Consider the following 27,216-nt stretch of genomic DNA (forward strand, 5'->3'; position numbering starts at 1 on the left):
CGACCTCAACTTAGTGTTACCTGGAGTTATGAACGTTATGAATAGGGTGCAATCGGCACAAGGTCCTGTATCTTGTGCCAAAGCCAAAGCTTTCAGCTTTGGCTTTCTCCTCTCTTTGCTTTGGGGCTTTGGAGAAAGCCAAAGCTGAAAGCTTTGGCTTTCCCCTCCCTTCACTGACCATCCTGGTGAACTAGCCTTCAACGTTGCTATCCTCCACGATCTAGAGCAATTGGTGCAACACCCTACTGACCGTCTTGAAGATACGCCCAACATTTTTTTACCTTTTCCTGACCTCTAATCCTTCTGCTTATGCTGTCACCCTCTCTTCTCCGTTGGGCTCTTCCATCACAATCCGGATCCCCCTAAGCGTAGGTGCCTCTGGCGTTTTGCCTCTGCTAGTTAGGGGAACCTGAGGAGGTATTTTGCTGATTTTCCTTGGAACGACTGCTGCTTCCGTATCAAAGAACTGACTTTGTGTGCCGAGCGCATAACAAAAGTGATAGTGTATGGCATGGAGTCGTACATTCCTCACTCTTTTTCTCGACCTAAACCCTCCGAACCTTGGTTTAATGCAGCTTGTTCTGGTGCTATACATGATAGAGAGATGGCCCACAAAAGGCATTTAAGCCTTCCAACACCAGAATTTCATGCACTTTATATTTCTGCACGGAACCATGCCAAGTCTGTTCCCCAACCAGCCAAAAACTTAACAGAAAGTGTCAAAATCTTTCAAGATCTAACTCCACTCATAACTTCTGACATCTAGCTAAAAATATCTCCAATAATTTTGCCTCTTCTTCCTTCCCTCCTTTATTTTAACCAGATGGTACCACTGATATCATATTTATTTCTAAAGCTGAACTCTTCGCTCAAACCTTTGCTGAAAACTCTACCTTGGACGTTTCAGGGCTTATTCTTCCTTTTCCTCCACCGTCTTGACTACTTCATGCTACCTATTAAAATTCTTGGCAATAGTGTTTTCCATGCCCTTTGCTGGCCTAAACCCTCGGAAGCGTTATGGATCTGATGGGGGTCCCTCCTATTGTTCTACGAAACTGTGCCTTCCTGCCTATCTAAAGTTTCTGAATCTATCTTCAACAGGAAGATTCTTAAACATCTATCACTTCACAATCTTCTATCTGATCGCCAGTATGGGATCTGTCAAGACCGCTCTACTGGTGATCTTCTGACTTTCCTTACTGAGTCTTGATCATCCTCTTTTAGAAATTTTGGTGAAACTTTTGCTGTTGCCTTGGATATATCAAAAACTTCTGACAGAGTCCGGCACAAAGCTTTGATTTCCATACTACCCTCCTACGGCTTCTATCCTTCTCTCTGTAACTTCATCTAAAGTTTCCTTTCTGACCGTTCTATTGCTGCTGTGGTAGACGGTCACTGTTCTTCTCCTAAATCTACTAACATTGGTGCTCCTCAGGGTTCTGTCCTGTCACCTACTCTCTTCTTATTATTCATTAATGATCTTCTAAACCAAACTTCTTCTCCTACCTACTCCTACTCTAATGATACCACCCTGCACTTTTGCACGTCTTTTCCTAGACCTCCAACCCTTCAGGAAGTAAATATTTCACGCAGTGAAGCCACAAAACGCATGACTTCTGATCTTTCTAAAATTTATGATTGGGGCATAGCAAATTTGGTATTGTTCAATGCCTCAAAAACTCAACTCCTCCATCTATCAATTCGACACAACTTTCCAGACAATTACCCACTCTTCTTCAGTGACACTCAGCTGTCCCCCTCTTCTACACTGAACATCCTCGGTCTGCCCTTTACTTATAATCTGAACATCTCATCTCTAGCTAAAACAGAGTCTATGAAGTTAGACGTTTTGAGACGCCTCCGCCAGTTCTTCTGACCCCCCCCAGCTGCTAACTTTACACAAGGGCCTTATCCGTCCATGTATGGAGTATGCTTCACATATCTGGGGGGGGTGGGTTCCACTTTTATGGTGGGCATTTTAAGTACAATTGCCCTAAGTTAGTGTCCTCCCCTGCTTCCAAGACACACCAGAAGCCGGTGGCCTTGACTGTGTCCTAGGGACGGGACCAGGAGGGTGATAAGATCCTGGTAGTGTTTAGTCAGGAGTGTGGAAAGGCCGGTGTGACTGCTCCTTCATCTGTTATTACCTCACCATCCCATGTGAGGTCTGAGTTAGACTGGTGCCGTCCATTTTTATGTAAGGGCACTGTTAAAATTGATGGGGTTACGTATCCTGTCACTGAGAGACAACAGCACAGCAGTCGCTGTGCAGGACTTGGAGGTGAGTTGCCTCCGGTCAGCCTATGTGGTGCTGGGGAACTGGCGCCGCGGAGTGCTTCGCCACGGCGGAGATTAGCCAGTCATTCCCACTAGTGACCGCGGAGGCGCGGGTGACACTAGCAGAGGACCTGCCAGTGTTGGTGGTCGATTTCCTTCTGGGAAATGTCCTGGCAGGTTGAAGAGTCTGGGTGCAGCTCCCATCCGCAGACGCCGACCGGATGTAGAGGGTGCTGAGACTGCTGACTCGGTTGTTCCTCTTGTTACTCGCCCAAAGGCAAGGCGAGCACCCAGGTGTCGGGTGCCCACGGGATCTGTGACTCTAGGGGTCGACTGTAATAAAGCAGGGCCACCACAAAAAGAGCGCAAGGCAAGGGTTTTGCCAAGAGCCAGAGTCAGATTCATCCTTGAGTAAATGTGCTGAGGCTGACTATAAAAGCGGAGAGCTACCACAAGAAGCACCTGATTTTGTGGAGAGTGTTGCCAAGGGTGAATCTGGAGAAGATTTTGAGTTGTTTGTTTCATGGCTTACCTCACCCTGCGAAGTCTCTCGGGCTGAGAGAGAGAGATACTCGGGCTGAGTTGTCACCTGGTGTTGAGGCTGTGGGCGCCTGTACTTAGTCTGGGCCCTAGCTAGTTGTGTTTGGTGCGTCATGGGTCGCTGCCGAGGCTGGGGAGACTTTTGACTCTGCTGGGGAGGTGGGAGTTTCCTCCCTTGCGGGGTGTACCAGACAAAAGGAACAGGCTGCTGCTCCCCTTCCAGGACCAGACACTGTGGGTCTTTGCTCACGTGGTGATCCACCAATGCTGGCAGCTGCTGGCAGCTGCTGTTAGTGTATTTAAGGAGGGTTCTGCCCCTCGTGTGTGTGCTGCCACATTCCAAGGCAGGAGTGGATGGCAAGGACGTTCAGGGCCGGGGAGAGTTTTTTTTATTAAAGTAATACTTGTGAATAGCCGGCGGAGAGAGGAGGACGGATGTTTGCTGCTCCATTTTGATGTGCCATCCGCAGTTAAGGAGGCACGGGTGCTAAAAGCACGAAGCGGCCTGGTGGATGATCATTTTAGGGTCAGGTTGACTCGGCAGCGTTTGGCGCGGTGTGGCCACATTTGGTAGGCGTAACTGCTTGGGTCATGCTGGCAAACCTGATGACCTCTCGTCGGAGGCCTTTCTTTGTTGTGTTATGGCCGATGTTGTTTCTCCCAGAATGGGTGTGATTTGTGATGTTGCATGTCCGATATCTCCTTCCGGCGCGAGTTGTGATGCTATTGACGCAAGCGTTACAGCGCCGCGTCGAGAGGCAGCACTGTGCAAGGCTGCTGGTGATAGTGTGTTGCTTGCTGCTCAGGAGGAACCTTCAGTGTTGTTGGGGTTGCCTGTGAACAAGTTGTTGTTGATGATTGTCAGGTGCTGGGCCCGAAGAAAAGTGTAGTATGTGCTGATGGATGTCGGCTTTCTTGAAGCGACAAGGTATCAGGTCTGATGAGAGAGGATTTCAAATAGGAGCAGTTGCTGGGTTCAGTGGGGCTGGTCTAGTGGCATGTTGGCCAGGCTCATGTTGGAGCCGGTGTTTGAAGTTTTGTAACGGCCACGTGTGAGTGTTTGGCTCCGTGTGCGGGGATATGAAAGGAGCAGCTGTCAGCTCGCTGTGGCGTTACCTATGTCATCAATGGGCAGGAGGGAGAGGTGCAAAGTAATAGTAATGCTGCATCTGACAGTGAGACGTAGGCTTAGTGGTGTCACACACGGGAAGAAGTTATTATTTTTTTTATTGAGAGCGGCCAGATGGCCCCTCTTAGTTTTGCCAAGGGAATAGCATTTTTATTTTTCATGGGTGTGGCATGGAGGTTCCAAGAAGCCGGAAACGGGCAAGCGTGAGTAAGGCTGTGGGCAATGCAGGCCCAATTAAAAATTTTGTTTGGCTGGGAAGTATTTTGGCCCTGCCGTGATGTTGCAAAAGGAGACTACGGTCCCTGTTGGGTGCACTGTGTGGTACAAGGATGCTGATATGTCTGTTTGTACGGTGTGGAGAAGATACAGATGGAGGAGAGTGTGTAGTGAAGAGAGGAGTTGGTGGAAAAGTAGAGAAGGCAGAGGACCGAGAAGACGACGAAGACGAAGGAGGAGTGACTACAGTCACAGGCAGAGTTGGTGTAGCAATGGTTGCAGGAAAAGAGATCACAGTAAGATGCTCTGCAGGAGGAAGCTTCCACACCATTAGAGCTGTGAAAGCCACAGGCCGTGGAACAGTACCAGAGACGGGTCTGGAAGGTGTAGGAGGAGGAGAAAGAAGAAAGTTGAAGGGCCAAGGGAGAGCCCTGCTGTGTTCAGTTGTGTAGTTAATAATTTCAGTGCTGTAGCAGTGCTTGATACTTTTAATTTGTATATGACCTTGTTTGAGTATGATAATGTGCCCAATGAGTTGTGTGTAGATTATAAATATGTTCCTAAAATGTTATTGTGTCTTATTTTTATTGTATCTTCCGAAAAGTTTTCGTTTTTGGGGTGTGTAATGTGCAGCGCGAAACTGGTATGTAAAGTGAAAATTGAAAAAGAATGATAATAAACGCAGAGAGAGAGAGAGAGAGAGAGAGAGAGAGAGAGAGAGAGAGAGAGAGAGTGTAGTGTAAGTGTAGTGTAAGTTTAGACCACACGGGAAGCGGTGTGTGGGCAGGCGTCCATATGTGCATGTGTCACATCCCTCCCCCCCCTTTCCATATATCCCTCCATTAGCAGCAGCGAGGGAAAGTGTTTGGAGCACTTTCCCACAGAACAGTCACTACACAGCAGTTGAAAGGAGTAAATGTATTGAGACATGCTCTAATATTTGAAGAAGGCTAAGGGGGGATAGTAGTTACCTGGGTTAGTTGCCTTAGGGGAATGAGTGCGCTATTACTGGCCGTACTCCCCGGCCTATTTATATAGAATAGGAGTTTCCATAGTAGTTTGCCAGTAAGGGTAGTTGTGTATTACACACACTATACCAAGGGAAGTGACTCCTCCGCAGTGTATGAGTCCAGGCCGAGTTTACACAGTAAACGGTGAATGACAATTCTGTGTTGTCGTGGGCATTCCTCAGTAGTAGTTTTTCGTGTCTTTTGTTAGTAAACTTGTTGTGTCTTAAATTCTACTGCTGGCTGATTCAGTTTAACCGGAGAGGACCTAAGTTATTCGCTGCATGGTAAACATTACTCCCTCCTCAGGTCCTGCCAAGGCCTGCTGCCCAGGAGGCAGTAAACGGCACTACTCGGCTTGAGGCTATAACACTCCGTTGGGCAGTGGGAGTACTGTCACGGTGGGCAGAAGTCCAATAGGGTATTATACCTCGACCATACACATTTTATTATATGTTACATGTTTTTCCTAGATGTGGTCTTCTGCAGCTGTGGGTGTTAAGTGTTGTTTTTAGTATTTTTCTTGTGTGTGTCAATCAAACATATATATATATATATATATATATATATATATATATATATATATATATATATATATATATATATATATATATATATATATATATATATATATATATATATATATATATATATATATAACTACTTCCAGTGAATTCTAAAACACTGGAACAGGGGGTGCTGTGAACTTATCTTTAAACCCAACTGTGACCTAACTGAATGTTTCGCTTTGTGTCTCACAACACAAGGTGGCAGTCACAGCCTGCCCTCTAAATATAACTCTGTTTCTTCACACAAAATTACACACACACCCTTCACTCAAAAATTCAAAATTATCATGGCGACTCTTACACCAGGCTTGTGGTCCCCATCTGGGGAGGGAACCACAAAAGTCCCCAGGTCGAACTGCTCTTCTGGTATCGACCTGAGTGTCCTGACACCCCTCTCATTTTTTTCTTCATTAACTTGTGCAACATTCGCGTTCTTTAATTTAATTTTTAATCTGTAGAACACCACCTCTATTCTACTAAATTTGCTATTTTCCTCACTGAAACACAAGTGTCTGAGGCAACTGATAGTACCCCTTTTCCTGTTCCCTTCTATTTTTCTATCCTCATTTTCAATCCAAAGCTGCATGTTACGTTTATGTACGCAAAGATTTAACCTGTTCTCGTGCCCACGCTCCTGAATCTTAAATGAGTTGTTGGTTGTGACAAGGGGCCAAGTGCCAAAAGTAAACAAACAAGTAAATTGCATTTAAATGTAAGCACACTGCGTGCATCGGTCGTTCACTTCGCTTTTCTTCACCTGTCTAGTGTGTCCTATACAGAGTATATGAAATTGTGTGATATATCTCTTTCTAGACTACATTTTCTTCGCTTTTACGTGATATATTTATCATTTTGTTACGTTGAATAATAATGTAAACTGGAAACTTCACATCTTATCTCCAGGTAAAACAAACTCTATAAAGTTAGGTGTTTTGAGTCATCTCTATCAGATTCTCTCAACGCCCTCTCCCCCCTCTTCAAAGCTACTAACTCTGTTCAAAGGTTTTATCTGTCCATGTATGGAGTATATGTCACATGTATGGGGAAGGGTTTCACCCATACCGCTCTTTTAGACAAAGTGGAATGAAAAGCTTTTTGACTTTCCTCTTCCGCTTTTTTTTACTCTCCTCTAAACGACTGTCATCAGCCTCTTTTTCATCTTCGCAATCTTGCATCTCTTGCTATCTTCTGTCTCTTTTTTGATGCCAACTGCTCTTCTGATCTTGCTAACTCCATGCTTCCCCTTCCCCCGCAGCCCCACTTTACAAGATTTTCTCTTTTCTTTCACTCCTATTCTGTCCACCTCTGGTAAACTCTGGAACTCCTTGCCTGCTTCTGTGTTTCCACTTTCCTATGTCCTTAACTATTTTATTTATTGTTTTTTGAGTAACGCTTTAAGCTAATCGGAGACCAGCACCTCAGTGGGCTTTTCTTTTTTTTTTGCAATTTTTCTTGCCCTCTGCCGGTGCCCCTTCTATATTAAATAAAAAAAAGTCTAGTACTCTTCTGGTATCGACCCTAAGTGTCATGACAGCTGTGGTAGTAAAAAAAGAAGTCTTGTCAGATTTTCCTCTTTAATTAAAACAAATAATATGAACGGAACACATCTACAGTCGGTGTAACACAACCAGTTCACCCCAGCAATATAACATGTATACTAACGGTACTTGAAAAATCAACCATTCGCCCAACGACTTGAACAAGGCTACACATACTTACACTCTTCCCTGAATCTCATTCACACAATCTACATACACGAGACTTCCTAGTCCTTGATGGCCGCCGCGGCAGTGTACCTTCCTGCCCATCAACCGCCGTGTCATGGTCCGATTTATCATTTGCTGGAGAGGCGCGATCTTCCCAATCCTCGGCCTGGTCATTAAGAGTAATGTTCGTTCTTTTCGTTCATGGTCGCTTCAGCTTCTTTCTGGGAAGTGCGGAGGTGAAGATCTTTCAAGTGGCGGGGCACTCTGTCAACTTCTACAGTTTGATGTGACAGAACTCTTGTTATCGTGCTCCTCCTCTATCACTCATCACAACGTACCTTTGGAGGCCTTACCCACACTTTGTTTCCAGCTTGGTACGGGCCTTGAACTTCCGCCTCACTCTCCTCACTCAGATTCACTTCGCGTACTCTTACTCGATACTGATACAGGATGTCCGCTGGCGCTGTTGACAACGTCGACGTAAGATCATCTTGAGGCCTCAAGTTGTAAAGATACACCGCCTCTTCCACAGAACAGTCTTTTCTCGCGGCGATAACCTTTACCGTGCGATGGCATCTTTCGATTATGCCATTGCCAGATGGCACGTGAGCATAGGGAAAGCGGAGACGCACAGACAATCTTTTCGCAAAATCAGCAGACATTCGTCTACGGAAGGCAGTTTGATCCTGGCTAAAGTTTTAACGCAGGCAATGATGCTCCATCATCTAACTTGCCCTTCTGATGGGATCTTTGAATCAATAATGCAAGAGGTACCGTCTTGAGCAGAGCGTTCTTCAATTAATTCAGGCTAATTAATTCTCAGAACAGATAGGAGCTTCTTTATAAACAGAAGGATGAAGGGGCAAAGAAATACGCCTCTTTCGTCCACTCTAGTTCTTCCACCTTTACTACAGGTAATACGGTTGTAACACCTTTCTGACTTTCTCATTCATTAGTTGTTTCTTTCTGTTCTTGTGAGAATGTTGCTCCTTCAGTTTCTGTTTCCAACAAGTTCTCTGTTTTGGAAAATATCACAGATAAACCACTGTCTGCATCTTCAGCCAAGCCCTCCTTTATTTCTTCAGCAAAGCCCTCCACTGAATTTTCATTTGCCTCAGAGACACCTATATATATATATATATATATATATATATATATATATATATATATATATATATATATATATATATATATATATATATATATATATATATATATATGTATATATCCAGAGATCTGCTGAGTCACTAGGCTCAACAGACGTTCCCCCAAGAAAGATCCCTTTGGGAGCATCAGATGGCCCTCAAACATATATCAGTAATAAAAGTTATTTATCTACATCGGGTGTAGGCATAGAGGCTTTCTCTGCACGTGTTCCTAATACGCCCTCCTCCAGGAGCGATATCAATCCCGCTTTGTCCAGGAATCCTCCTCCTCCCGTCTTTTCGGGAGTTTCAGACTCGCGTGCCGGTTGCTATCACCACGCCAGTTACAGGCTTTCTACGCCTACAAGCAACGTAGGAACTGATAAGCCTCGCCGCTCGAGTCAGGTTAGCAAAGTGAAGCTCCTCTCTGGGGCTTCCTGGAAATCCTCTCAAAGTAAAAACATTCAAGTTGCTACTTTGAGAGGGTTTTACATGCAAACCACGGCAATGGAATTGCCGCGGCTTGCGTGCATCCCAGGAGGAGTTGAGTCTCCTCCTCTCATTTATGTCTAGTGCGTGTCTCCAAAAGACAAAAAGATGGAGATTCGACTTCTCCCGCTCCTTCTGGATACTACACATTTTATTCTTATGGCAATTTTAACGTAGGGCAAGGGCACCACGGTGGCACTGCTATTCTGGTCAACAATGATATACCATACACTTCTAAACACCCATGCAAGCTGTTGCAATCAAGATATTTTTAAATTGTTTTTATACTATATGCAGTATATATCTTCCACCCGGTGTTCCTCTCGAGAGGCGCCATCTTACCCACCTCATGCGAGACCTACCCTCTCCTTTTTCTCCTCCTGGGAGACTTTAATTGTCGCCACCCGTTGTGGGGTAACAACATAATCAAATCGAGAGGAGTTTTACTTGCTTCTGTTAATGAGGATGAAGAGTTGTGATTTTTAAATTCAAGGGATGGAACACACTTTCACAGCCAAACTGGTACTTCTATAACCCTTGATATTCCTCTCTCTTCTCCTACTGATCTTTTAGATTTTAATGGGCAGGTTTAACCAGAATTACATGGCAGCGACCACTTTCCTATTTTACTGGAAATAGCAGATTCTGATCTACGGTCTCGTCTCTCCCGGTGGCGTCTCGATAGGGTGATTGGAATCTTCATGTAGAACTCCACCATTCATTATCTTTAGCTTCATTCATCTTTAGATTGGCTACCTTGAGAGAGTCATGCTTAATCCAACCGCCGTTCACCGGCGCTTGTTTACCAAGCAGCCGGCACCGGCGGTCAGGACTACCCCTTTGGAGGGGACGACAGGGTAGTGGGCAGAGCCAGCACTACTCACACCTACCGTCTTTAACGGCACAGGTGATGCGAAACCTACCTGCCGAAGTCGCCCCCGACAGGATTCTGGTTCTGAGGACGCCACCCTCAGCCAGGCGGTTGGCTACGCTACCTGAGCTACTAGGCCCGCCGCAGCACGACAAACCGTTCGCAGACTACGAGCTCTGCTAGGACGCTCTGGGTCGTCAGGACGTGCACGGAGGCTCTATGCACGCCCCTCGGACCCGAGGGGGACTGGGACCGCATCCACCCCGTGTACCCCATTTCAAAGCCATGAACCCGCTGGTATTTGAGGGCAGGAAGAGCGCTACCCCCCCCACCAGCGGGCCGTCATCCCGGAAGCGCCAGAGTGACTACCGCTGTTGAGGATAAGTGGGTTTGGCCCACCGACTCGGCAAATCACCCTGACGGCCCACCACCCCAACGAGGTAGAGAACTCGAAGGAGCAGAAGGACTCCGGACCAGTGAAGCTGTTCTGGGCTCCGAAGCCTGGCGGAACCCCATTACTCTATGAACGTTCATTGAAAAGGGAGGATGGAATATTTGTCTAACTCCCCGCCCCACATTCATCTCGCGGGGAAGCACTTTAGCCGCAGGCCCAATTCTGCCTCGGCAGGCTTGTGCCTACGTTTCTAGCGGGCCCCACTAGGAGGCAGACTTCCCCAGTAACTAAGTCTCAAGGAGGTTTTTCACGTCACTCGGGGAGTCACGGCATGACACCATCCCGGGACCTCCAGGAGTCATAGTTACTCCCGCTGACTTTGATAATTCTCACTATGCTGCAACATATTTCACAGATATTTTTACATTCTGCTGCTCTCCAATCCATCCCTCGGACCTCTTGTCGTTTTCCCAAATGTTAATGATTGCTTTGTTGCTGTGTAGGCGAAGAATGCTCCCTTTATGTGTCTTCGCGGGGAGTGGGGATTTCTGGAAACTTTTCACCTACTTCCCCTCTCCTATCTTGTCTCATGTTGGAGAGATGGTGGCTGATTCCAGGGTGGCTGCTGATGTATTTGTAAAGCACTTTGCGATTGTTTCCAGAAAGGATCCTAATTCTCCTATGGCACACCATCGTCGCCATTTAGAATCCTGGGGACTTAGGTTTAGCTGGGGAAGAATTCTAAAATGTCCCCTTTTCCATCTCGGAGCTCAAAATAGCTGTATGACAATGCAGTGATTCATCACCAGATCCTGATAACATCTGAAATGCGCTTTTACGCCACATGTAGGACAAGGCTTATTCCTTGTTATTATAATTTTTTAAACTTTGTTTAGATTACTGGTGATTTTCCCTTTGCTTGTGGTGTTTCTAATAATAATTCTAATAATTATTCTAATCCCAAACCCTGGAAAAGATCATCAGCTGGCGACCAATTACCGTCCCATTTTTTTAACCTTTTACATTTGTAAGTTGCTGGAAAAGCTGGTAAATGTCAGGCTTATGTGTTACTTGGTGGGAGGGAATTATGTGTCGAATATTCAATATGGTTTTCGAAAAATGAGGTCTACATCTGATGATGCTCTTTATCTCTATGTCGTAACCCAAGAAACAAGAAGAAATTACACACGTGAGAAGAAAGAAGAATGGAAGAAGGATGAAGAAATAAAGAAGGAAGTAAGAAATAAAAAATAAATAAGGGAAGAGGATGATAAAAATGAAAGCAAAATGATACCAAGAAGCTATCACCAACCTGTTAGATAAGAGACGAGATGTGACCACCGAGGAGAACAACAAGATGCTGTGAATCATCACAAAACTAACAGAACCGGAGATTAGCAGCAGATTACAAGAAGAGATACTCAGGTGGCTATCACTAAATTAGTATGTGAGGGAAGCAGAGGTCACCGAAAGCAAATTACGTGAACAACACGAACAGCCGGCGCACCATAGGAAACGCAGCATCCCCCTGTTCCTGATTAGAAGATGATATTACCAAAGTTACTCGAGAAGGAACCTTATTGAAAGTTAAGGGAAAATAAACTGCATGATCGAAGTATAAGAAGATAAATATAGTTACTTAAAAATGGATCTTATGGCAAGTATAGGGAAATAAACCATATTATCAAAGTATGATAAAATATAGTTACGCGAAAATAAACCTTATTGAAAGTTATAGGAAAATAAACGGTATGGTCGAAGTATTAGAAAATAAATCATATTGCAACGGAAGCCTTGTTGGGGCGAAAGGTCACTCTAACATCACGTGTATATTATGAGATGTAGGAGACGGGAACAGACAGAAGCAGACAGAGAGACAAGCTAGACAGAGCTGACAGAACAGGGAAGGTCAAAATGGGCAAACCGCCTGTCACAGAACCAGTAAGTAGAGCCAAAAAGTTGTAATGCAGTCAGAGTAAAATGTTGGTATTATATATTGACAAAGAGGGATTGGGTATGTGCAAGATGTGTTTCCTCATTGAATATTAGCTACGAGGTTTGTGTAGGATGTGATTTATCATTCAGTATTAAATATGTGAAGTGATTTGAATCAGAAGTGTAATGTGAAGTGTTCGATATACTTAATGGAATTTATTTGGAGAAAAAAAATCGTATTTTTTGTTGTTGTTGTCGGAAGTAGTATATGAGTGTAAATATATGTAAATAATACAAATGAAGTAAAAAAATAAATAAATAAATAAAAATTAAATGTGTTCCCTTGAACCCACAAAAGCCAGTCTTAGAGATTAGGGGAGCAGCAAGATCGTGCAACATAGATACACGACATTTAAAGTCTTCAATAAGTGAAACATTTGGTAGTAAACCACATCATGTTACAATATTTTTTGATCTGGGCCCGCTAGAAACGTAGGCACAAGCCTGCCGAGGCAGAATTGGGCCTGCGGCTAAAGTGCTTCCCCGCGAGATGAATGTGGGGCGGGGAGTTAGACAAATATTCCATCCTCCCTTTTCAATGAACGTTCATAGAGTAATGGGGTTCCGCCAGGCTTCGGAGCCCAGAACAGCTTCACTGGTCCGGAGTCCTTCTGCTCCTTCGAGTTCTCTACCTCGTTGGGGTGGTGGGCCGTCAGGGTGATTTGCCGAGTCGGTGGGCCAAACCCACTTATCCTCAACAGCGGTAGTCACTCTGGCGCTTCCGGGATGACGGCCCGCTGGTGGGGGGGGTAGCGCTCTTCCTGCCCTCAAATACCAGCGGGTTCATGGCTTTGAAATGGGGTACACGGGGTGGATGCGGTCCCAGTCCCCCTCGGGTCCGAGGGGCGTGCATAGAGCCTCCGTGCACGTCCTGACGACCCAGAGCGTCCTAGCAGAGCTCGTAGTCTGCGAACGGTTTGTCGTGCTGCGGCGGGCCTAGTAGCTCAGGTAGCGTAGCCAACCGCCTGGCTGAGGGTGGCGTCCTCAGAACCAGAATCCTGTCGGGGGCGACTTCGGCAGGTAGGTTTCGCATCACCTGTGCCGTTAAAGACGGTAGGTGTGAGTAGTGCTGGCTCTGCCCACTACCCTGTCGTCCCCTCCAAAGGGGTAGTCCTGACCGCCGGTGCCGGCTGCTTGGTAAACAAGCGCCGGTGAACGGCGGTTGGATTAAGCATGACTCTCTCAAGGTTGTGATTTTTAAATTCAAGGGATGGAACACACTTTCACAGCCAAACTGGTACTTCTATAACCCTTGATATTCCTCTCTCTTCTCCTACTGATCTTTTAGATTTTAATGGGCAGGTTTAACCAGAATTACATGGCAGCGACCACTTTCCTATTTTACTGGAAATAGCAGATTCTGATCTACGGTCTCGTCTCTCCCGGTGGCGTCTCGATAGGGTGATTGGAATCTTCATGTAGAACTCCACCATTCATTATCTTTAGCTTCATTCATCTTTAGATTGGCTACCTTGAGAGAGTCATGCTTAATCCAACCGCCGTTCACCGGCGCTTGTTTACCAAGCAGCCGGCACCGGCGGTCAGGACTACCCCTTTGGAGGGGACGACAGGGTAGTGGGCAGAGCCAGCACTACTCACACCTACCGTCTTTAACGGAAATCTTTAAGGTCTTTGTATATGTGTATTAGATTTGTAATGGTGTCTTTCCTTTTATTGTGTTGTATTTTGCATTTTAGTAATATATTTCTTTTAAGTGTATTATATGCCGTGAATCGTGTGTAACTCCATCCGTGAAGTTCTGCTCCTTGTGGGTAATGTTTTAGTGTCCTTTGTATTTGTTTTATTGTTGGGTTAGTTATTTATTGGTTTGTAGTTTCACTGCTTCTAATGAGGCAGTGGTGGGTCCAGCTTTTATGGTGTAATTATGATATGTGTGTGTGTTTGCTAGTATAATGTCAGGTGTTCTTTGTGCATTGTGTTCTATAAATGTGGGGGAAGCTTGGGCCGAGGTGTACGAGTTTGTTGGTGTTGATTAGCATTTCCACTCCCTTCCCTACTGTTTTGGTGTCTTGTGTGCCTAAACAAGGATGTTTTGCATTTAGGTCTCCAAGTATATATGTCGGGGCTGTGTTGGACGCTAGACGGTGGTCTGTTATGGGTAGGTAAGGTCTGCGAGGTGGTAAGTATGTGGTGGCTATGTATATTGGTCCGGTGTTAGTTTCTATTGTTAGTTGTAGTATCTCGGTGTCAAAGTTATTTGTGATTTTGTGTTTTAAGTAAGATTTTACTAATATTGCACTGCCATCATGCAATTCTTTGCTTGTGTTTATTATATGTATTGTACGTATGCGTATTGTATTGTTATGTGGTAGGCCATGGCTGTTTATGAATATTATGTCTGGATCTATTTCTCTATATGTGTTTAAGAGCATGTGTCTGATGGGTGTCCAATATCATACATTATATTGTAATATAGTGAGCGTGTCCATGTTGTAAGTAATAAAACAGTAAGTTTTTTTTTTTTTTCTACGATATTGGTCTGTGTGACAAATTTATTTGGATGAGTGTCTTTGTCGAAGCTTTGATTTAGGGGGATTGTTAGGAGGTGGTGTCATTTCTTGAAAGAGATCGTTTCTTATTTTGTTGAATTGGCTATCGTCTGTTACACACCAGCAGTTCTTGGGATCTATTTCATTGTTCATTAGTTTTATAATTAATTTTTGTTTTTAGTATGCTGTATTTGTGTATCTCAATTTGTAATGGCCTGTGTCTATGCCTACTTTTATCCTCCCCAGACTGACAATTGTGTCTCTGGGCCATCCTTCGCTCTTCCTAGTGATGATCTGGAGTCCGATTGCTTGTCCAGGCATCTTTTCTAATGGTGGGATGTCTTCAATAAGAGTGGTTACTTGATTAACTTGACGCTCTTCTGCAGCATCTAACTCGTTTTGTGGTTGTGTATGAGTGTTCTGTTGTGTTGGCTCTGGGTTAACTGGGTCTTTGTTCCTTTGTTGGTTTTCCTGGATGTTATAGGGTTCATCGTCTGTTCTTAAGTTCAGAATTTTCTTTGTGGGTTACTTGGCAGTATTATTGTAGGTAAATTATTTAATTGTAGGGCTCTGTTTAAATCTTTGTTGTAAGATCCAGGTTTTACATAATTAATCAGATGTGCATGCATCATGCATGACATTATCTTTGTTGCTGTATCTTTTTCTATTTGGGGGGCTTCATAGAGTTATGGCTGAAATAGCTGTGTTGCTAGTTACTGTGGTAGAGTAGGTCTTGTTGTGGCTGTCTTTTTTTTTTTTTTTTTGTTGTTGTCTTTTTTCTTCAATATTTTTTTTCCTATAAGGATATTTATTTGTTAGCGTGCGGTGATTGGCAATTTATACATTTTTTGTTCGTATTTGAGCTGCACTCCTTCCAATTTTGATGAGCATTCAGAACAGATCTTGTAATCTTTTGGTTTAGGGCATTGAAAAGTGGGATGATCTTCGAGAGAGTAACATTTAAGGCATGTGAGGATTGGGATGTATTCCTCTACTTTGATGGCGTGTGGTGGCATGCTCATACTGAATCAAAGCATGCCAATCTCTGTTGCTTTTTTTTTTTTTTTGGCATCTCCTGTTTCCTTACAGGTTATTTAAAAAATCTTGGGCCTCGAGATTTTATATATGTTTTCAATTCCTTTTTTTCATCCACTTGTTCTGGGAGATTAGCTCTTCTTCAATTTATTTTTCTGCATGGTTAAATATGTATTCATCTGTGTTGAATATTAGCCTTGTTCTTTTAGGTCTGAGTTCAGAAGGATAGGCTGGAAGATTCGGCAGCTTAGGTCGTTTAATGTTTTTCCTTGAAAGATTTTGTCCAGGTCTTCATCTGTTCTCGTTAATACGATGAATTCATCTTGCGTAGTTACGATTCTTGTTGCATATATTAGGTTCCAAGCCAATGTCTTCAGAAGCGGGATTTTCTTTGCCTGACTTCTGTCATTTTTTAGCTAACTAGAGGAGAGTATTGTATTTTATTATTATTATTATTATTATTATTATTATTATTATTATTATTATTATTATTATTATTATTATTTATTTAATTATTTTATTTTATTTTATTTTATTTTATTTTATTTTTTTGTCATACAGGTACTGTCCGGCCGCTGTTATGTGCCACCTGGTGAGTATACAGCAGCCGGTAACTCTGTCTCCTTTGTGCTGCTCCTGCCGTGGTTACCTTGCATGGTATAGACGCTTAGATCTCGCAGAAGTCCATCTCTACTTGACTTCATTAACATATTGTTTCCGTGTGTTTCCGCGACTCATATTGCAGGGACAACCATCAACCTCTGCCTTGCTGCTGTGAGCCGCTAGGTTACCCGAAGTATCATAACCCTCGCCAGGACATCATCGCGTGGATAGGTGGACCGGGACCACTAAAGACGGGAGACGCTTCTTGACCCGACGACTCAGGGCGTAAGGCGTGAAGGAGAGAAAGACACGTGAGCACTGATTCCCCTATAAGTGGCTCCCTTGTGTCACCACCGGTAACAGTCGCTTTTGATCTTTCGGATTGCAGATTATTAATGATCTTTATTTTCCTTTTCAGATGTTGTGTTGATGGATGGTAAGTATGGTATGTATATTTCCTGGTAAAGTTTTCGTGAAAAAGATTAAACTTTTTGTTTGTGTTTGGTATATAGTGGGGTTATATCTGCTTTGGACAGTATTAGGCTTGTTTCCTTAACCATCCATGCTCTCTTTCATTGTTACCGTTTAGGATATTTATGGATATGTTGTCTCTTATTTCGTTCTGCAGTTTTTCCGTTATTGTTTTGCCTCTATCTATTGATTGGTTTTGTCTTTGATAGCCTATGCAATTCTTCTGTTGTGTATTTTAAGGGGAATGTTTCGTTGTATGCAAATTTTAATGTTTTGTTTTGTACTTTTTATAGTGTGAGGATGGCTTTGTTTGAAAGTGTATTGAGTGGGTGCGTTGAGTAGTGTAGTGTTGGTATGACGCATGCGACGAGAACCTTCCTAATTTTGTTAGAGCCGCTTGTGCTTTCTTTTTGTTGATACTGGCTTGTGTAGTGTATCCCCTTCTGTTGATTTGTAGACCCAAGATGTTGCCCTCTGTAGAGTATGGTATTTATGTGTCACTGATGCCACGGGTATTATTTTGAACTCCCCTTGATTTGTTTTCATTTTCCATTTCTCTTCGAATTTGTTTATTTTTATTATTTCCCCTTTTACCCTTTTTTTCATAATTTTCCCTGACTTGCTTGCGTGAACTATTATTTGCGTTATGTCATCTGCATACATTATGTTTATTGAGTCATGCGCTGGGGTTGGTATGTCTGCTGTGCAGATCGTATTGTCACGAGAGGACAAGATCATGAAGATACCCAGACTGAGTCCCAGCGGAAGTGGAGGATGACGTCGCGCTACGTCACCTCGCTGGCCGCCTACCCTGGGGCTCGGGAGTATCACGTGACGTGTAGCAGCCCTGGGATTGGTGGCGGAACAGTTTGGGAGACAGAGTGGCGGGAGAGCACTGGTGAGGAAAGAAAGCCCGCGCGTCGCCGACACTGCCTCCTGTACTTGTATGTGCCTTTGTGAGCTGGAGCGAGGCGTCAAGAAGCCTTCCGAGGGTCGACAAGAGGCCCGGGGTGCCGAGCTACAGCATAGGACTACTGTGTAGTGTGAGCAACGGAGAATAGAGGGCCAGAAGCCGACAAGTGTGTTTTACTACTCGCCTTCTGAGGGGAGCCAGGGGAGAACACGGAGCGCCGCAGGGTAAGTTCACCGTCACGTATGCAGGAAGCACCGGACCCTAAAAGTGTAAGTGTGACTGCCCACGGGGTGGTGAAGTTACAGTATATAGTGTTGGTGAGAGGGAGCTTCCTTGTGGAACTCCGCTTCTTATTTGAAAAAAAAGTGGCCCATTATGATGTTTTAAACTGATGAATGCTTTTCTGTTATCTAAAAATGTACATATTATCTTTGCGAAAATACATGGCAATCCTAGGTGTAGTATTTTGTATTTGAGGCAGTGGTGCCAGACTTTGTCGATAGCCTTGGCCACATCTCTGAGCACTACGTAGCATTGTTTTTTATTTGCTAATGCTTCTGCTATTTTTTCGGTGGTGACTGCTAAGATTGAGTCAGTACCCCTCTTTTTTTTTTTTTTTTTTTCTGAACCCGTGCTGAGAGTCTGGTAACTTTCTGTTGCTTTCTATAAAAGATCTGTCTTTGATATAGGATTTTTTCGTATATTTTTCCAGGGATCTCGAGCAACGACGTAGGTCTATAGTCAAGTGCGTCATGTCTTTTTTTGTTGGTTTAGGGAATAATATGATTTTTGCCGTTTTAAATTCTTTCGGGAAGTATCCTAGAGGCAGTGTGAGGTTGTATATGAGTAGTGTTTTCAGGGCATTGTTTGGTAATTTCGTGAGAATCGTCTTGTTAATTTTGCTTGTAAAGGTGAATTGTTTTTTAATTGTTTTATTGTGTTGTGTATTTATGTTAGTGTAATAGAAGATGTGAGTTCGTTGTTGGAGTCTAACCTCCTCAAGTCTGCCCCATTATGTGGTGTATAGCGGTGCATATTAAGGTTTAGGTAATTGTTTATCTTGACTTCGTGATGATGGTCGAATTTCCTGTTTTCTTCTGGGCTAATGTGAATGATGTTCTCCCAGATTTGTCTGAATATAGGTTCTTTTTCGGTCTCAGAATATATTTTTTTGTTGTTTTGTGTTATAAAGGGTAAGGTATTGGTCTTCCTGCCTTTAGGTTTCTCTATTTCTTTCCAGAATGTTTGGAGTGTTCTGTAGAATTTGGCTGTGTGTTTTACTTTATTTTCCCAGTTTTTGTTTTGCTCTCTTTTACATTTTACCATGAGAGCATTGTTAATTATAGGATTTATATCTAGCAGGGGTCTAGCCCTGTAGAATTGCTGTACATTTGATATTGTGAAGGTATTTTTATTTTTTGTTTTTAATTTAGGAAGGACACTGGCCAAGGGCAACAAAAATCTAATAAAAAAAATGCCCACTGAAATGCCAGTCCCATAAAAGGGTCAAAGCAGTGGTCAAAAATTTATCATTAAGTGTCTTGAAACCTCCCTCTTGAAGGAATTCAAGTCATAGGAAGGTGGAAATACAGAAGCAGGCAGGGAGTTCCAGAGTTTACCAGAGAAAGGGATGAATTATTATGAATACTGGTTAACTCTTGCGTTAGAGAGGTGGACAGAATAGGGGTGAGAGAAAGAAGAAAGTCTTGTGCAGCGAGGCCGCGGAAGGAGGGGAGGCATGCAGTTAGCAAGATCAGAAGAGCAGTTAGCATGAAAATAGCGGTAGAAGACAGCTAGATATGCAACATTGCGGCGGTGAGAGAGAGGCTGAAGACAGTCAGTTAGAGGAGAGGAGTTGATGACAGGAGTTGATGAGTGGAACCCCCCCAGACATGTGAAGCATACTCCATACATGGACGGATAAGGCCCTTGTACAGAGTTAGCAGCTGGGGGGTGAGAAAAACTGGCGGAGACGTCTCAGAACACCTAACTTCATAGAAGCTGTTTTAGCTATAGATGAGATGTGAAGTTTCCAGTTCAGATTATAAGTAAAGGACAGACCGAGGATGTTCAGTGTAGAAGAGGGGGACAATTGAGTGTCAATGAAGAAGAGGGGATAGTTGTCTAGAAGGTTGTGTCGAGTTGATAGATGGAAGAATTGAGTTTTTGAGGCATTGAACAATACCAAGTTTGCTCAGCCCCAATCAGAAATTTTGGAAAAATCAGAAGTCAGGTGTTCTGTGGCTTCCCTGCATGATATGTTTACCTCCTGAAGGATTGGACGTCTATGAAAAGACGTGGAAAAGTGCAGGGTGGTATAATCAGCGTAGGAGTGGATAGGACAAGAAGTTTGGTTTAGAAGATCATTAATGAATAATAAGAAGAGAGTGGATGACAGGACAGAACCCTGAGGAACACCACTGTTAATAGATTTAGGAGAAGAACAGTGACCGTCTACCACAGCAGCAATAGAACGGTCAGAAAGGAAACTTGAGATGAAGTCACAGAGAGAAGGATAGAAACCGTAGGAGGGTAGTTTGGAAATCAAAGCTTTGTGCCAAACTCTATCAAAAACTTTTGATATATCCAAGGCAACAGCAAAAGTTTCACCAAAATCTCTAAAAGAGGATGACCAAGACTCAGTAAGAAAAGCCAGAAGATCACCAGTAGAGCGGCCTTGACGGAACCCATACTGGCGATCAGATAGAAGGTTGTGAAGTGATAGATGTTTAAGAATCTTCCTGTTGAGGATAGATTCAAAAACTTTAGATAGGCAAGAAATTAAAGCAATAGGACGGTAGTTTGAGGGATTAGAACGGTCATCCTTTTTAGGAACAGGTTTGAATGTAGGCAAACTTCCAGCAAGAAGGAAAGATAGATGTTGACAGACAGAGCTGAAAGAGTTTGACTAGGCAAGGTGCAAGCACGGAGGCACAGTTTCGGAGAAGAATAGAAGGGACCCCATCAGGTTCATAAGCCTTCCGAGGGTTTAGGCCAGCGAGGGCATGGAAAACACCATTGCAAAGAACTTTAATAGGTGGCATGAAGTAGTCAGAGGGTGGAGGAGAAGGAGGAACAAACCCAGAATCGTCCAAGGTAGAGTTTTTAGCAAATATATGAGCAAAGAGTTCAGCTTTAGAAATTTGATAGCAGTGGTGCCATCTGGTTAAAATAGAGGAGGGAAAGAAGAAGAAGCAAAGTTATTGGAGATATTTTTGGCTAGATGCCAGAAATCACGAGGGGAGTTAGATCTTGAAAAGTTTTGACATTTTCTGTTAATGAAGGAGTTTTTGGCTAGTTGGACTTGGCATGGTTCCGGGCAAAAATATAAAGTGCATGAGATTCTGGTGATGGAATGCTTAAGTACCTTTTGTGGGCCACCTCTCTATCATGTATAGCACGAGAACAAGCTGTGTTAAACCAAGGTTTAGAAGGTTTAGGGCGAGAAAAAGAGTGAGGAATGTACGCCTCCATGCCAGACACTATCACCTCTGTTATGCGCTCAGCACACAAAGACGGGTCTCTGACACGGAAGCAGTAGTCATTTCAAGGAAAAATCAGCAAAATACCTCCTCAGGTCCCCCCAACTAGCAGAGGCAAAACGCCAGAGGCACCTTCGCTTAGGGGGATCCTGAGGAGGGATTGGAGTGATAGGACAAGATAAAGATATGAGATTGTGATCGGAGGAGCCCAACGGAGAAGAAAGGGTGACAGCATAAGCAGAAGGATTAGAGGTCAGGAAAAGGTCAAGAATATTGTGCGTATCTCCAAGACGGTCAGGAATACGTGTAGGGTGTTGCACCAATTGCTCTAGGTCATGGAGGATAGCAAAGTTGTAGGCTAGTTCATCAGGATGGTCAGTGAAGGGAGAGGAAAGCCAAAGCTGGTGGTGAACACTGAAGTCTCCAAGAATGGAGATCTCTGCAAAAGGGAAGAGGTTCAGAATGTGCTCCACTTTGGAAGTTAAGTAGTCAAAGAATTTCTTATTGTCAGAAGAGTTAGGTGAGAGGTATACAGCACAGATAAATTTAGTATGAGAGTGACTCTGTAGTCGTAGCCAGATGGTGGAAAACTCGGAAGATTCAAGAGCGTGGGCACGAGAGCAGGTTAAGTCATTGCGCACATAAACGCAGCATCCAGCTTTGGATCGAAAATGAGGATAGAGAAAGTAGGAGGGAACAGAAAAGGGGCTACTGTCAGTTGCCTCAGACACCTGAGTTTCAGTGAGGAAAAGAAGATGAGGTTTAGAAGAGGAGAGGTGGTGTTCTACAGATTGAAAATTAGATCTTAGACCGCGAATGTTGCAGAAGTTAATGAAGAAAAAGTTGAGTGGGGTGTCAAGACACTTAGGGTCGTCGACAGAAAGGCAGTCCGACCTGGGGACATTTATGGTCCCCTCCCCAGATGGGGACTCCGAGTCTGGTGTAGGAGTCGACATGATGATTTTAAAATTTTTGAGTGAAGTGTGTGTGTGTTATTAGGTGCTTGTAGTTTTGTGTGGAGGAAGAAAGTTGTCTTTAGAGGGCAGGCTGTGACTGACCCCTTGTGTTGTGAGACAGAAAGGGAAACGTTCAGTGAGGTCACAGCTGGGTTTAATGATAAGTTCACAGCATCCCCTGAACAGTGCTTTAGACCTCACTTGGAGTAATTATCGTTTCGGCAGGTATCTACTACCTCCTCCTTACTATGTTTGGAAGGCTTGTTTTTATTATTGATAAGATTAATTGTTGTTCCAGTTTTTTTGTTTTTGGTATATGTTTCTCTATTGCATTTCCTATTGTTTTGAAATAGGTTACGAGTGATTTGTCTATTTGAGTAGTGCTTGTTTTTTTTTTTTTTCTGGAGGGATGGAATTGTCTGTGTTACTTGAAATTTCGTTTTGAAATTCTCCCCAGTTGGCATTCTTTATATTATATTAAGGTTGTGTTTTTATTTTTATCGCGGATGCTGTGATGGTTAGTTGCATGGATGTGTGATCTGATGCTGTGTTTGGTCCAGCCTCTACGTTGTGATTGTGATATGTTTTATTGCTACTTAAAATTATATCCTGTGTCGTGTTGCTTATACTTGATGATTATGTTGTATGCTGTGGTCCAAGGTGTTTTAGAGTGTCGTTTTCGATCATAATTTTGAGTCTTTTCCCTACTTTATTGTTATAATTGTGTCCTAATATATGGTGTTTTGCATTGAGATCTCCTAATAAGTATGTTGGGTAGTGATTCATACCCAGTTTGTAAAAATCTGAGAAGAGAAGGTATCTGGGAGGTGGGTACGTTGTTGCTACATTGATTGGACTTATGTTAGTGTCTACGGTGACTTCTAGCATGTCTGTGATAAAGTCGTCTATTAGTCTTTGTTTGATATATATATATATATATATATATATATATATATATATATATATATATATATATATATATATATATATATATATATATATATATATATATATATATATTGCTGCCGTCGTTTGTTTCGTTACCGGAATTTATTATGTACGTTGTGTAGCCATATATTTTTAGTATTTCGTCTTCTTTTAAACCGTGACTGTTGAGTAAGATGATGTCTGGATCTAATGTTTGGTACGTCGATTAGGTTGCTCTTATTTGTCCTCCAGTGTGCCACGTTATGTTGCAATATTTTAATTGTATCCATGATGCTTAAGTACTGTTTTGTCTGACTCTTCTGATGTATTTAGGTAGTGGAGGTGTTCTGTCTACGTGTATTCCTGATCGTAGTTTCCTGAAATTTGTCAAATCTGTACATTTCCAGCAGCCATGTAAGTCGATTTCATCGTTTATGATGTAGTCATATACTATGTATTCTGTGTAACTATTGTCTGTGTATGCCCATTTATATTTCCCTTTATCGAGTCCTTCTTTGAGTTTTTTTTTGAGGTTCAAGGGTTCTTCAGGCCAACCATTTGTTTTACAAGTTATAATTGCCAGTGCTATCTCCTTCCCAGTGATTTGATATTTATTCTCTGATCGTGGTGCTGATTTTGATGTGTCTTCTTGTAATGATACTTTTGTTTCTGATTGTTTTTCGATGATTCCCTCTGCCTCTTCTGATTCGTTTTTGTATGCCATTTTCATTATTTTTCTGCTTTGTGTGTCTTAGGTATTTTTACGGATAAGTTGTTGCTCTTGAATGTCTCCTGTAGTACACTCTCGAATGACCCTGGTTCTCCTATGTTATTTAAATGTGCGTGGAGTAAGCAGGTTAGTATTTTCGTCGGTGTGTCTTTATCAGTGTTCATGTTGAGTGATGGTGCAGTGAGTGTTGAGTTTTTTAATGCTTTGCTATATGTTTTTGACAATGTAGATGGTTCCGGGATGTTTTTCTTCCTTTCTTCAAGTATCTTTTTCCTCGCGGGGCATCTCATTGGTAGTGTTCTGTGTTCTCCGGAGCAACTGATGCATTTTGTTTTTTTTTTCATTAAGATAGGTAAACCAGGTATGCCCTTGTTTCCACATTCTGAGCAAATTTTATATTCTTTTGGTTTGTTACATTGATTTGTGTGATGCTTTTCTATTGCGAGTGCAATAGAATATATCACTTCATGCAAGTATCCTTCCTACATAAAAAAAAAAAAAAAAAAAAAAAAAAAAAGTGGTTATGTGACTTCTTTGATTTGCTGGGCTGGGATACACGGACATGGAGAAAAGTAGTATTCCCATGTTTTTTTTTTTTTTTTTTTTTTTTTTTTTTTTTTTTGCCGTTGTTGATTGTTAGAAGGTGATTTTGATGTTTTTTTTTTGTTTTTTTTTGGGGGGGAACTTAAATATTTCTTCAATATCTTCTTGGGAGATCCATTCGTTGTTGGCTGTGATCTCTTCTTTTATGTCCTGTGTGTTGTTTTGGTATGTGTGGTTGTCTAGTTTTGTCATGATAATTGATCTTTTTGCCTTCACTTCTGGAGGAGTTATTGGGTTGTAGACTTATTATTTCAGCTTTTTCTTGATATCCTTGGATAGGATGTTTTCTGTGTCCTCATCGGTTTTGGTGAGGACGATAAATCCGTCATGACTGGAGATGATACGTGTAGCGCAGATGTTATTCGATGAAAGGATTTGTAGGAGGGTAATCTTGTGTTTCCCCTCTTTTGGGTTTTTTAATTTCATTTTCACCCTTGCCATGTTTGTTGGAAATATAACCTTCCTACAAGGGCCAAGGCCCGACACACGAACACAGCCAATTAAAGAAAATGAAGAAGCCTGCCTAAGCAATTCAGTTTGATGACCCAGCTACTAGTAACCGTCGTAGCCACCTTGAATTGCGCCTGACGCTGACAGAGAGTTTGCCCGACCAAACCTGGTGGCTTAAGGCAGTCTTCTGAGGACCCTCTTTGTGCAAGCCACAGGGTTCACCTTCACCACCAGGCGGACGCTAAGGGTGGAAAGGAAGTACAGTAGTAGGACAAAAGGACTGCACGGGGGCGGGCTCTCGACCAAGAGGGAGAGCCCCAGCCCCGAGACGCAAGTACAGTTGGCGGTATTAGTCGTCACCAAATCTCCACCGTAGTACTGGTGCTGCTTGTTCTCTCGTTTATGGCACACCTACAGAAGCACGGCTACATATACCCTGGGCCAGAGCAGCCAACCAAGCTGGTGCGCTAAGGTGGTATTGAGTGGTGCTGAGACGTCCTTTCTCCACGGTGGCTGGCATGTGCATCTCTGTGCTCTGAGTGTGCTCTCTGTCTTAGGCACCGCCACAGACCTTTATATAGGATTGACCCCTTCGTGATTGCCGGCGCGCTGCTGTTCTTTCAGCCAACCACAGTGTTTCCCGCCTCCACTCTCAACCCGAATACCAGCTCACTCTTACTGAATTCAGCGCTGCCAACACCCATCTTCACTACTCCCGACACAGTGCTACCGACGTCATCCCCCTATATATATATATATATATATATATATATATATATATATATATATATATATATATATATATATATATATATATATATATATATATATATATATATATATATATATATATATATATATATATATATATATATATATATATATATATATATATATATATATATATATATATATATATATATATATATATATATATATATATATATATATATATATATATATATATATATATATATATATATATATATATATATATATATATATATATATATATATATATATATATATATATATATATATATATATATATATATATATATATATATATATATATATATATATATATATATATATATATATATATATATATATATATATATATATATATATATATATATATATATATATATATATATATATATATATATATATATATATATATATATATATATATATATATATATATATATATATATATATATATATATATATATATATATATATATATATATATATATATATATATATATATATATATATATATATATATATATATATATATATTCTTTGTTATCATTATTACCATTATTTATAATTTATGTATTAAATTTGTATGTATGACGCCTCTCGTTCCCCTTTTGTTTTCGATCACTACTTAGGTGGCGTCACGCATCCCGCAGTCAGCGCCTGGCCTCAGGGCCGTAAGGTTTACTATGTACTTGACAGTTTGTTATTATACTGGGTGATATTTTACGCAGTGTTTGTTGTTATTCCTGGATGTAGAAATTATACAGCTGCTAGCGCTACCTCTAGCACATGATCAGTGAGATCAGTTACTCCTCACTTGAAACTGATACATTCAAATACATTACCTGTTAATGTGTAGGATTTCAATTTTTTTTTTCCACCATGTTTTTACCATACTGAAATTTTATTATTATCTATATTTTCACCAACCATCCTGGTTGCCTTAAATATTTTGCATTGGCAAATGATGCGGCGCCTTAACTTTTAAATCAATCAATCAATTAATAATATTTATTCGTAGGTTAGCTCTTATAAGAGTCCTTGTATGGAGATAAGAATTAGGCTTTTGTATTGTGAATAAACTTTAAAAATTTGTACCATTTTATCACACACACACACACACACACACACACACACACACACACACACACACACACACACACACACACACACACACACACAAATAATATATATGTGTGTTTGTTTCTGAGAGAGAGAGAGAGAGAAAGAGAGAGAGAGAGAGAGAGAGAGAGAGAGAGAGAGAGAGAGAGAGAGAGAGAGAGAGAGAGAGAGAGACTAATAGTAAGTACCTTTTCATATTTGCTGCACTTTGGAGAACGAATGTTATCGTGAGGAACACAATAACGCATCCCATGATCAGCATCACCCAGGACTGCAATATAAAGATTAATGGTTTAACATTACCATCT

General features: G+C 42.1%; 1 protein-coding gene across 1 annotated transcript in view; it reads right to left on the minus strand.

Annotated features, from left to right (window-relative positions):
* The window catches only part of LOC135091598 (glutamate receptor ionotropic, kainate glr-3-like), a 129,970-nt gene that overhangs the window by 41,645 nt on the left and 61,109 nt on the right, over window positions 1–27,216 (minus strand). Inside the window, exon 5 of the mRNA XM_063989353.1 lies at window positions 27,097–27,179. Within this exon, the coding sequence (XP_063845423.1) occupies window positions 27,097–27,179 (83 nt within the window). The remainder of the gene's footprint in view (window positions 1–27,096; window positions 27,180–27,216) is intronic.

The sequence above is a fragment of the Scylla paramamosain genome, chromosome 38, assembly GCF_035594125.1.
Source record: "Scylla paramamosain isolate STU-SP2022 chromosome 38, ASM3559412v1, whole genome shotgun sequence".
In the NCBI taxonomy this organism is placed as follows: domain Eukaryota; kingdom Metazoa; phylum Arthropoda; class Malacostraca; order Decapoda; family Portunidae; genus Scylla; species Scylla paramamosain.